The sequence below is a fragment of the Python bivittatus genome, unplaced genomic scaffold (genome assembly GCF_059951505.1).
Source record: "Python bivittatus isolate LINGU-HERP-01145 unplaced genomic scaffold, Pbiv_v1 ctg000800_np1212, whole genome shotgun sequence".
NCBI lineage: Eukaryota > Metazoa > Chordata > Lepidosauria > Squamata > Pythonidae > Python > Python bivittatus.
This window is the reverse complement of record NW_028277105.1, coordinates 723,420-735,758: the sequence shown is the minus strand read 5'-3', so window position 1 is coordinate 735,758 and position 12,339 is coordinate 723,420. Positions and strand designations below refer to the sequence as shown.

At 43.8% G+C, this 12,339-nt stretch overlaps 1 protein-coding gene across 1 annotated transcript; it reads left to right on the top strand.

Annotated features, from left to right (window-relative positions):
• Window positions 1–2,800: 2,800 nt before the first annotated feature.
• Window positions 2,801–11,364, top strand: LOC148214078 (vomeronasal type-2 receptor 26-like). Its single transcript, XM_088128632.1, has 7 exons — window positions 2,801–2,960; window positions 4,197–4,365; window positions 5,506–5,800; window positions 7,769–7,954; window positions 9,285–9,485; window positions 9,801–9,927; window positions 10,460–11,364. Exons 1-7 carry the CDS (start codon window positions 2,801–2,803, stop codon window positions 11,362–11,364), a joined length of 2,043 nt encoding a protein of 680 aa, XP_087984758.1.
• The last annotated feature ends 975 nt before the right edge of the window (window positions 11,365–12,339 follow it).

The following is a 12,339-nucleotide window of genomic DNA, read 5'->3' as shown; positions in this document are numbered from 1 at the left end:
TAGACCTCCTATTCTCCAGTGATTCACGTCAATATAATTATGGGTGCTTATAAGGAAATATGGCAGCATTCATCAAAATAGGTTTTTTTTTTTTGTCTGCGCTCAGTCATTACTGACCCTGCAGTGACTGCTTGGACGAGTCCTTGCAGTTTTCAAGGCAATTGTTTCGGAAGTGGTTTGCCAGAGCAGTTAGGGAGAAGTTTATATACGTATATGGATCTTTCAATATATGCATTGTTTTGTTTTGTTTTTTGTTATTTCTTTCCTTTGTGCTCTCATAACTGCGGGCATTTTTCTGTGTGTTCCCTTTTTAAAAAATTCCATATTTCTATTAAATTCAATAAAAGGACCATTTACAGGGCTGTGCAGAAGAATTTGCTGAACACCTGAGGGACAAAATCAGTCAGATCCATTCCCAGTCAGAGGCTGAGGATGATGCAGGTCCAGTGGGGATGTCTGGGGAGTGGACCATCCCGGTTATCTGGGAATGGTTTGATCCTGTTGGACCTGAGGAAGTGGACAGGATCCTTGGGGCTGTTAGAGCGGCCTCCTGTGCATTAGATCCTTGTCCTTCCTGGTTGGTTAATGCCTCCAGGGAGGTGACATTGAGTACTAGTGGTGGTCAATTCATCCTTGCAGGCGGGGGTGTTCCTGATGCCTTTTAAAGAGACCCTGGTCCATCTCTGCCTCAAGGAAGCCTTGCGGGATCCCACCTTTTTGGACAATTCTGCACCTTTTTGGACAAGTCCAGTTTCCCATCTTCCCTTTTTGGATAAGCTTGTGGAAAAGGTGGTCACACGACAGCTTCAGAGGATTCTGGAGGAAACGTGTCCTGCGTCAATTACACCCCTTCCGGGATCAGGAGGCACTCCACATGGTCACTCATGCCCTGGTCACCTCCTGTTTGGATTACTGCAATGCGCTGTACACGGGGCTACCCTTGAAGAGTATCCGGAAGCTAAAGCTGGCACAAAATGCAGCAGCACAAACAATCTTGAACGTCCCTAGGGTGGCACATGTACCACCTCTGTTACGCGAGCTGCATTGTTTGCCGGTTTGCTTCCGGGTCCAATTCAAGGCGTTGGGTATTATCTTTAAAGCCCTTCATGGCACAGGACCAGGTTATCTGAGGAGCCGTCTCACCCCGGTTATATCTGCCCGCCTGTCTCGATCCGGCAGAAGGGGCATGTTGCGGACCCCACCACTCAAGGAGTTCTGGCTGGCGGGATTTGGAAGAGGGCCTTTTCTGCTGTGGCCCCTGCCTGTAGAACAGTTTGCCAGCTGAAGGGTGGGCTGCCCCCACCCCCCTGGCCTTCCGAAAAGGTCTAAAAACATGGCTATGCCAGATGGCTTGGGGGCCTGGACCTGGCTGGGGGGGATGATTGATACCGCTTCCCCCAACCTCTTGATTTCTGTAATGTTTTTTTTATAGATTTATTGTTTGTGATTTAATGGGGGGGGGATATTTATATTTTTATCATTTTATTCTCTTGGTTTTTAATTGTAAGCTGCCCAGAGTCACCCTGTGGTGGAGATGGGCAGCATATAAATGTAATAATAATTAAGAAATAAAAAATAAATAATAAAAAAATTCAAAAAGGAAAAAAAAAACCCAGACTCACATTGGGTGTTTATTTGTTTGCCTTACGAGGGATAGGTGCTGACTCCTGCAGCTGATTCGCACAACACTCAGGATGGGCTGTGGTCCCAGAAGTAGGTGCCCCAAGACAAGAGGCTGAAAGGAGTCTCAGGTTACAGCTGCAGTTGGACGATACTCACCAGCAATTCGATAGGAGACAGCGGTTTCCATATTAGGAGTAGAAAAAGGAAAGACGGTGGATGCAGCGTGACACGCGCGTACAAAAAGGCAGGGCTAGCATTCTGACCAACTCTGCCACCTTGCCTTTCTTGACCTCCCTCTCCAGATGTGCCTGGTAGGAGTTTAAGCCAGGTCGAGCTTCCTATGTCAATACCAGCACTTGGGATGGGAGCCAGAACTTTCTGATACACAATATGCAAAGAGACCTGCATTGTGGTCGTGCTCCTAAGGGTGTTCCCCTCGCCCACAGCCTGGCTGCAAGATTTTGGACCAGCTGCAGCTTCCAGGTTGTCCTCCAAGATGCCCACATGAGGATTGCATTACCATGGTCTAGACATAGGATGTCAAGGGCAGGAGTCACCAGTGTCAGGGGATACTTATCCTAAACTGGATGAGAGCAGACCTGCTCTTTCAGGAGAGCACGACCTTCTCTCAGGACTGGAAGGTGTTGCCTACCTATTTATGTGTTAGATTTATATCCTGCCCATCTGGCTCAGCAAGAGAGAATGGCTTTGGGCTTTAGGGGCCCCTGGATGCAGTGATTTTCCATCTTCATGTCTGCATTGGGTTGCACCTTCCCAGGCAAACCCAGTGCAAAATTTGGGGCTCCTCCTGGACTCCTGGTTCCTGCTGAAGGACTTCATGGAAGTCACGGTCAGGAGTGCTTTTTTGCAACTTCAGTTGCATCCCAATTGCAGCCTTTCCTAGATCAGGGAGCACTTCACACAGTCATCCATGCTTTGGTCACCTCCTTGTTGGATTACTGCAAAGTGGTCTACAAGGGGCTGTTTTAGCCCTTCGAGGTAGACCAGAGAAGAAGCACCACTATGAATATTAACTCTATGTTTCTTGTAAGGTGACATTAACAGAGTCTTGCAAGACTCTCTCCTCTTACTCTCTGGAAAACTAGGGAGGGTTGCTTCTGAGACGCTTCCCACACACACAACCTCTCCTTCTGTGCACCGAGATATCTTTTGTATGATGGTTGTCCAGTCTGTGGCTCTTCCTCCTGTCTCCGAAGGACATTCCCACAGGCCGTTACAGGCTGCCCTTGAAGAATATCCAGAGGCTGTGGGTCCAGAATACGGTGACGTGAGCCATTCTGGAAGTGCCGCGGTAGCCCATGTTACACCTTTCCTGCGTGAGCTACACTAGCACACAATAGGCTTGTGAAATAGGTGAAACTTTGCTGGTTGTCGCCTATAAAGCCCTTCATGGCATTGGCCAGATACTTGAAGACCACCTTTCTCCGACTGTCTCTAGCAGCTCCATCAGGACAGGCAGAGGGGGCCTTTTACAGGTTCTGCACCTTAAAGAATGTGATTGGGTGAAGCCAGGAAGCCTGGCTTCTCGGTGGCTGCGCCTGCCCTTTGAAATAAGAATCCCCCCAAGAGTGGGCTGGTCCCAACTTGCTGAGTGTTTAGAAGGCTCCTAAACTGGCTATTCTCCCAGGCACGGGGTCAGGAATTTAGCTGAGCCTGTGAATGTTCCTAGCGTTGAGGGCCGACAGGTTTATCTTTTAATGTATTCTTATTTGATGGTCAGATTGATTTTTTTTTATTAGTCTTCACTGCTCTGTGTTGCTTGTGGGAGATGAATAGGTATATAAACTGATTGATTGAATGAATGCTTAAAGCCCTCTTTGCTGTCTGGAGATGGACTCACAATCAGGAGGAGAAAAACATACCAGCTTGATTTATCGGTCATCTTCTTGAGGACACACTAGCCCACATGATGTGGTTGTGTATCTCCAAAGGTTTTGAGTGGCTTCCTTGAGATCCTAGAGGAAAGGCAAGCTATAATTCTGAATTATTGCTCTGACGAAACTGTTTCACTGGGGAAAGTGGACCCAGTGGCCTCCAGCCAGCTCTGGAACTTTATCAAAGGATTCTCCTCAAATGTTTTCTTTCCTATTCCTGTTTTCATGAAATACAGGAGTAGGTTGGGGAAAGGATGGAGGTGATATTTCTTCTCTATAATTATCAAAATCACATTGATTTATTGATTGTCTCCAATCAGATCTCCAGGGAATTTTCCAAAGTTCACTGTTGAGTTGACATAAACATCACTTTCAAGAGCAATGGAGGTGACCTGTTTCATCAGAACTGTGAAGCTGAGGGACTTAAAAGCCTTCATTGTCTCTGAGAGGTTGCAATGGACGCAGGGCAGGGCCCAAAGCCTGGGCCTTTTCAGCTCAATTTCTCATGGGGCTCCAGCCTCCATCTGTGGAAGGAAAGCCACGAAAGCAGTTGTGATATCACAAGAGCACTTTGTCTCCTTCCACGGCTGCTCTAATTCTTTGAGAGCCTCCTGATTCTTCAAGGCAGGTGAGAAATGGTTCTGCTCTTTCTCCTGATGCTCCTGTTGCCTCTGAGAGGCTGCGGGAAGCTGAAGGCGAAATGCCCCTTAACTTTAGAAAGGGATGTGACCTATCCATTGAATTATTTCAAGTCTGGGGACTACCTCATTACCGGAATTGCTTCTGCAACAATCATTACATTTGGACCCTTCACTTTCAAGAAGCCTCCGACTGACATAGTCACCTGGTAAGAGAACGTCTCCCCATCCGGCTACTGTTGGTTCCCAAAATTGTAGGTGTTCCCACATGAGGAAAGACTGTCCTTTTCAATCAATCTGAGTTGTCTGGGCCATTGGAGACAGAGATTTGAGCTGAATCCATACTAAGGCACCCCCCAATGCCCACCATATCTTTTCTGCCTGCAGCTTCTAAACCTCCATAATGCAAGATGGCCCAGGGGTTGCTCCCTCAGCTCCTGCTGGCTCCTGCCACGTCTCCAACTGCACATTCCTCCTCCTAGATACACGCAGCATCGCCAGACCACCCCATACAGAAACTACCCCAGCAATGCCCAACAACCTCTTCCTGTTCCACTTCTTAATGCTCCTGCCCTTTCTTGATGTTGACACCTGTAAGGCAGGTGTGCCTCCATGCAGGGGGTTTTATGAGGCATGAAGATTTTCAGTGTCTGCATGACACTGAGTCTGATTTAGGCACACAGAACGAAAAACAAACAAAGAAAGAAACTTTAAACTTGAGATCTTTGCCTCATGCCAGCTGTACCAGGGCAAGTCATCCTGCCATAGCAGATAAATTGATGGTGAAATTCTGCACTCTGTGAGATGCTCAGTTCTCCTGAGACATGCTAAACCATGTGAGGAACATATACAGATGTGTATGTCTAGCGTCTTAGAGGTACAGAAGGAAGAGAAAACATAAATACCGAGGAATATAAATGAGGAATATGTGGCATGATTGCAAATGAGCTTTACAATGCTTTCCTTGCCTGAAAATATAATAAAACTCTTAAGAACTGACTTGTAATGAAATGGAAAACTCCCCAAGACAGTGATATAAAAAAAAGGCACAGAACCTCTAGGGTAAGGCTGAGGAGAATAAAGGGGAGATAAAATAATTTAGACTTCCCCAGTATAGAATACAGAGGATAGGACAGACTTGAAATAAACTCTCCCGCCACACCAACTATTAAAGTGGCTCTAAATCTAACATTAGTTTTAGCATCTTCCAAAAATTAAAATTTTCTAATTTCCAAAGGAACAAAGAGAATGAAAGAAACCAATGCTGAATGCATGATTTTCCTTTGATGTAATATCATATCATGTGATTGATCATATGTATATGAATATACATGTGTGTCTATTTGCAGGAAAGCAACCAAACAGTACTGGAAAATCCTGTCCTTCTTATTTGCCATCCATGAGATCAACCAGGATCCCCGGCTCTTACCCACCCTCAGCCTGGGCTACAACGTTCATGACAATTATTTTGATGCACGAATCACGTCTGAAGGTTTGGTAGATCTGCTCTCTCCCGGACGGGCAAATGTCCCAAACTACAAGTGTGGAGGAAGACAGAATAACCTCCTAGCTATCCTTGAAGGGACCAAATCTGACATGTCCGTCCAGATTTCCACCATGTTGGGCAACTACAAAATCCCCCAGGTGAGAGAGTCTCTTCTTTAATTCCACTTCAAAGACTTACAAGGGGAACAATCGAATTAGCTGATACTTCTCCATCCACAATGGGAGGAAGGAGGGTTAAAGCCCAGCCAAAGGATCTTTGCTGCACCAATAATGATAGTTTTTCGCATTAGAATTTCTTTTTTAATATAACTTTATGAAAAATTTTAATTGCAACAGTAAAAGCTAATGCAAACTAAACTTTAAAACAGAGAAAATAATGGAAAAAAAGAATAAAAAATGCAGGAAAAAAGAAAAAGAAGGAAGAAAAAAGAAAAAAGAAAGAATATAATTCTGGAAAAAAAAAAAGAAATATATAAAGAAGTGACTTCCAACCTTCATTGGAACAAGTATAAACAAATATAATAACCTTTCATCCTCTGTTAGGTTAGACAAATATCTCTTCATCCCATATGCCATCCCCTATCCATAAGCAAATAATAAAAGATCCATTTTTCAATTCTGGTATCAGCAAAAAGTCCAAAAAGCATTGCCAGAACTTTGCAAAAATATGTTTTATTTTAACCTTGAGCAAATAAACCTACTTTATATTCCTTCCTTTTACTTCTAACACTCTTCATCTTTAATTCAATCAAAGATTGTCATAGGATTTGATTTATCTTCAATTTTTCTATATTCCATCACCCAGATTTCTTCAAGGCTTTAACAAGACGCTTTTGTAGATCCAAGAAAAGCATTTTCTGTCTCATTCTCTTGGTTTATTATTTGTATTTCCCTTTTAATTTTTAAAACTTCAGGCAATTTCCTTTATATATTCAGCAATGCTTCCTTTTCCAGATCATTCTCTTGGCCTGCCAAGTTCCACTTTTGGTATTTCTCAGTCTTGTCAGAGAAAATTTGTCCCACATCTGTCATTGCTTCATTAACATTTTTTAGACATAGTCTATCCATAGAAGCAGGCATCATTACCAACAGTGTTGACATTGTAGTTATTGATTTCTGGTTCCATTCTTCAAAGATCTCCTTTAATATTTCCGATGTTACAACATTTTGTGTTATCTTTTAAGTCCCAATATTAACTGACATCAAGAACAGTCTTGAATTTTTTATCTTTTGTTCGAATCCTTAGTCCCCTCTAGTGTCCAGTTTCCAAAATCATCACTTATCTTTGTTATGCCTTATAATAGACAGGATAGCCAAATTAAAACTGTTACCTAGGAGAAGGTGCTCATTTTTTATAATTAATCCCAAAGTCTTTTAGTTAAAGTCAATATTCCAAATTTATATGGACCCTTCATGTTTACAACTTTCAAAATCGTATTTGGCTTTTTGCTGTTCATTTCAAATTCTTTAAATTCTTAAGCCTGTGATTATTGTTTACTTTTGTTCACCATTGAAGATAACTCACCCGATGAATACTTTTCAAACTTTTCATTCCAAAGGACTCTAATAGCTTTAAGAAGATTAATAGGCAATTTCCAAAAGTGATTAGAAAGTGAGGTTTGCAAACTTAGTGTCGTGTGAAAGGCTCCGTTGCGGTTGTGAGGAAGGTGGCTGATCCTGTTGTCTCACAGTGCGCGAAGCCGCGGAAAACCAGTGCCCTGCCATAGTCCTGACAGATTTTTGTTTATTTTATTTATATTTCAAATTTGTCACCTTGCATCTCACTACATCATAAGACAGTTTTCGATCTTTGGTGATCACATTTCATTCATTGAGGATTCAGCAAAATGTGATGTAAGGAGACCACTCTAGGATCCCCATGAATCATGTTGCTCAAAGGCTTGGGTAATTGCCAGGAGATTTTAGGAGTCAAGAGGCTTGAGAAGAGTGGTAACAGTCCTTCATGTAAATAGGGCAACCTATGCTAAAAAGAAGAGATGAGAAGCTCTGAAAGGACATTCAGGCTAATAGGCATCTGGAAGCAGAACAGTAGCAAATATTGTCCTGAAACTGAACCAGTCACCAAGTTCTTCTTCTCTTTATCAGGTCAGCTATTCTTTTGTTTCCCACGTTCTGGGTGATAAAACACAGTTCCCCTTCTTCTACACCATGGTCCCCAAAGAAGGCGTCCAATACTTGGGGATCCTCAAATTGCTCCTGCATTTCCAATGGACATCAGTGGGTCTCTTTGCTCCGGACACTGACAATGGGGAGCATTTCATAGGAACATTGGTACCGATGCTTTTCAGGAATGGGATTTGTGTTGTTTTCTCACAAACCTTCTCAGGGTTGAATACAGAATATCTGAAGATGAATTTTGCCTCAGTACGGAAGTGGAAAGAAATCAATGTATTTGTTTATTTTTCAGAAGCTGGTTTCTTCATACAGGGAATAAGGGTAATAGAGGTAGTGATGGAACACTTGACATTGTACATAAAATCCTATGTTGCTGAATCTACAACACCCACAGGGAAGATCTGTGTGACAACAGCTTTGTGGGACCTCACATTTGACTTCACATTTGGCGTGGCAACACAAAAAGACATTAGATGTATTTTTTCTTTCCTTATCCAGAAAAAAAAAAAGATAATGTATGGTGATTTCCTCTCCCTTTCAATTTCTCTGTATCGTTCTGTACATAAAGCATTTCACTGTTCCTACGCTAAGGCTTCCTCCTCTGTGAGAGGCTGGACAAGATGCACTGAGAAAAAGATGTTGGGGACCATTCCCCAAAAAGTGGTTGAAAGAATCGTGTCCCTAGACAGTGCCCACATCTACCAGACTGTCTGGGCCCTGGCACGGGCCTTAGACGCAGCTCATTCTTCCCGATCAAAGAGGAGAAGGAGAGAAGGTGGAGGGAGACCAGAATTTCAAATTCTGCAACCATGGCAAGTATCCCCTTTTCCATCACGTGGATTCCCACTGAAGGTGTGCAATGCAAAGGCAGTTCCAGAATCTTCAGGAACTAAGAAAATGTCAGCTCTAATGGGGAAGAGCTTTATTTATTGATTTCTCCAAATGCAATCTACAACTTAGGGCTCAAAGCAATTTAGAGCATTCCAGACCATCATATATAAATATCCATGAGATATAGTAGACATATCCATAATGCCCAAATGAAAAATCCACCTAAATCCAGGCCTCTCATCATTGGTATCCATTTGGCTTGTGGTTTACAACAATCTTAAGTGTCTTCTTGAAGGCCAGAAGGTTAGTCGCTCCACTACCTGGGAAAAAAATGTGTTCAGAAATGTGGGGGGGGGGGCTGGAAGAATGAGTTCCTTGTGCCCCAGGCCTGTCCAACACATGTCAGGTGTGAGACTAGCATCTACTCCCCAAAGAGAGACACAGGATTATCGAAACTTGCTGGGAGAAGCACATGGATCCCATTTTTGAAGACCGAGACCATTGATTCTGTAATATAGGAAACTCTAGTTCACAATGTGTAATTCTTATCATCTATAATCAAGGTTAAAAAAACTATTTGGGGGTTTGTGCGATTGCTCAAAAGAGGTTCGCTGTCCAACTTTACTAAATGCAGATCTCTTCTCTGTTGTTCTAGCTTCACCCTTTCCTGCAAGACTCTCAGTTTTATAACACTTCTTTAGATGGAATCTATTTGGACGAGAATGAACTAGCAGCTGATTTGGACATTGTGAATTGGGTGACGTTTCCTAATAATTCTGTCGTCAGTGTGAAATTTGGGAGCATGGCAAGACAAGGTTCCTCGGAACCCCAATTCAACATTGACCAGGAGCCCAAGGTATGGCCCAAATGGTTCAACCAGGTGGGGAAGAGAAGTCATTCCATGTCACTCCCTTTGCTTTCTACTACAATATGATTACATTAAGACTCCCTCTGAAGTTCTCTAGATCTTCTGATCTCTTCTCAGTTTTGCTGTCCAGATGGCCATTTGAGTTAATGTGCAGTGCAATAGATTTCATGGATGAGGCAGTTTTCAACATTTGAATTAAGAAAATAATTCTGGTACTTGCTCCATTACATTTTTACCACCCACAAGCAACAGTCTTCGTCCTACTGCTGGTAAATGAGCACGTTTTCTTGATTTGCTACTTAGACCCTGCCTCCTTCCAGATGTGTGGAAAGATGCCATCCTGGATTCCTCAAGGTGGTTCAGAGAGGACGGCCAGTTTGCTGCTACGATTGCCTTCCTTGTGCGAAGGGAGCCATCTCCACTCAGGAAGGTGAGTGGCTGAGGAAGGAAAACAGGCTCTTGCAGAAGATGCCAAAAATTTGGAGATACTCAATGATATTTTGAAAGTTGCTTCCCGTCTTTATTCCATTTTTAAAATTCACAATTTGCTTCCTAACATAAACAACAATAAAGGAAGTGGGAAAATGGTCCTAGGTGTTGTGTTATGAGGCAGGCTGTCAGCAATCTGCATGCAGCTTTTGTTCCTTGCCAAGAACAGGAACTTTATAGATGCCTATTAGGACTCTGCAACTGGATTCAAAGAGAAGCAGGGGCATGCATGGGAACAGAAATCTAGCACCTGCCTACGACTCACTGAAGCAGTGTTTTTCAAGCCTAGCAACTTTAAAGTGCGTGGACCTCAACTCTCATGCTGGCTGGGGAATTCTGGGGGTTGAAGTCCACCCATCTTAGAGTTGCCAAGCTGGAAAAACACTGCATTGAAGTAAGCACAGCTTTTTCCAGGCCATGTGGCTGCTGTCAAATGTACAGAAGAATAAGAGAGATGTTGCCCTTCTTTGCAGATGCGGTCCATTGCACCAGATGTTTGGAAGATCAGCATCCAAATGAACACCAAGATCATTGTCTTCCAAAGGATATAACCTTCTTGTCCTATCAAGAATATTTGGGGATCATCCTGGCTTCCTTTGCTCTATTTCTATCAGCAATCACAGCCTTTGTGTCAGGAATTTTCATGAAATACCACAAAACTCCAATAGTCAAAGCCAACAACCGGGATCTCTCCTACATTCTCCTCACCTCGCTCCTCCTGTCATTTCTCACCGCCTTCCTCTTCGTTGGCCAGCCAAGGAAGGCCACCTGTCTTCTCCGACAAGCAGCCTTCAGCATTGTTTTCTCAGTGGCTGTCTCTTCCCTCTTGGCCAAAACCATCACCGTGGTGCTGGCCTTCTTGGCCACGAAGCCAGGGAACAGGATGAGGAGGTGGCTCGGGAAGACTTTGGCCAATGCCGTTGTTGTTGGTTGCTCTGCTGTCCGAGCTCTGATCTGCTGCATGTGGCTGGGGATCTTTCCTCCCTTCCCTGACACAGACAAGCACTCCCACGCTGAAGAGATTGTCCTGCAGTGCAATGAAGGGCCTGTGGTCATGTTTTACTCTGCCCTCGGCTATATGGGCTTCCTGGCTCTAGTCTGTTTCACAGTGGCTTTCCTAGGCCAGAGGCTGCCGGGCGCCTTCAATGAAGCCAAGCTGATCACCTTCAGCATGCTGGTCTTCTGCAGCGTTTGGGTCTCCTTCGTGCCCACCTACCTGAGCACCAAGGGCAAATACATGGTGGCCGTGCAGGTCTTCTCCATCTTGGCCTCCAGTGCTGGGCTGTTGGGCTGCATCTTCTTCCCCAAGTGCTATATTATTTTGCTGAGGCCTGATCTGAACACCAAGGAGCAGCTAGCCACCAAAATCAAAGCATAGATCTCAGTGTGATTCTCTGGGCAGCCCCAAGACAAATAATTGCGCTTTTCTCACACACTCGGTCCTCCTATGCTCCAGTGTTTCACATCAATATAATTACAGATGCTTATAAGGAAATGTGGAACCATTCATTAAAATATTTATGTAGAGCTTTTTATAATTGATTTGTAGACCACCCAGAGTCATTTCAACGAGATGGGTGGTGACAAATTTGACATATATCTAACTTACTCAATATATAAATAAGTGGATCTTTCAATATATGCACACTATCTTTTTGTTCTTTTTTGTCCATTATTTTCTTTCTGCTCTTATAATTATGTCCATTCTTTCTATGTGTTTAATTTTTTAAAAATCCCATTTAAAAAAAAAAGGAGATTAACTGATATTGGGTGTTTATTTCTTTGCCTTATGAGGGATAGGTGGTGACCTCTGCAGTTGATCCTCACAAGAGTTAGGATGGGCAGTGGTCCAAGAAGTAGGTGGCAGAAGACAACAGCCTGAAAGGAGTCTCAGGTTACCGTTTCGGTTGGAAGATGCAGACCAGCAACTCAGTTGGAGTCAACCGTGTCCGTAGGAGGAGTGGAAAAAGGAAAGATAGTGGATGCAGTGTGACACACGCATACAAAAAGGACAGGGCTAGCATGGTGAAAGACGTTCAATGTTAAGGGCAGGAGTCACCAGTGTCAGGGGATACTTATCCAAAACTGGATGAGAGCAGACCTGCTCTTTCAGGGAGAGCAAGACCTTCTCTCAGGACTGAAAGGGAACAAAGCTGTTTGGCTACTATTTATTTGTTAGATTTTGTTCCTGCCTTTCTGGCTTGACTGTATGCAAAGAGTTCTTGGGGGGTGTGAGGTTGGCCACCTGTGTGGTAGACCTATGCTGCTCTTGGTTAGCTGAGGCTTCCCAGAAAGTGACATGTGGGTGGGGTCTGGGGGCGGTGAATGCATTCTTGAGAGAGGGGATGGTCCT

Excerpts from the sequence above, each read along its gene's own strand:
- LOC148214078 (XM_088128632.1), top strand. The coding sequence starts at position 2,801 with ATGGTTGTCCAGTCTGTGGCTCTTCCTCCTGTCTCCGAAGGACATTCC. Across the intron at positions 2,961-4,196 it reads CCATGTTACACCTTTCCTGC|GCTGCGGGAAGCTGAAGGCG; the intron begins GTGAGCTACACT and ends TGCCTCTGAGAG. Across the intron at positions 5,801-7,768 it reads GCAACTACAAAATCCCCCAG|GTCAGCTATTCTTTTGTTTC; the intron begins GTGAGAGAGTCT and ends TCTCTTTATCAG.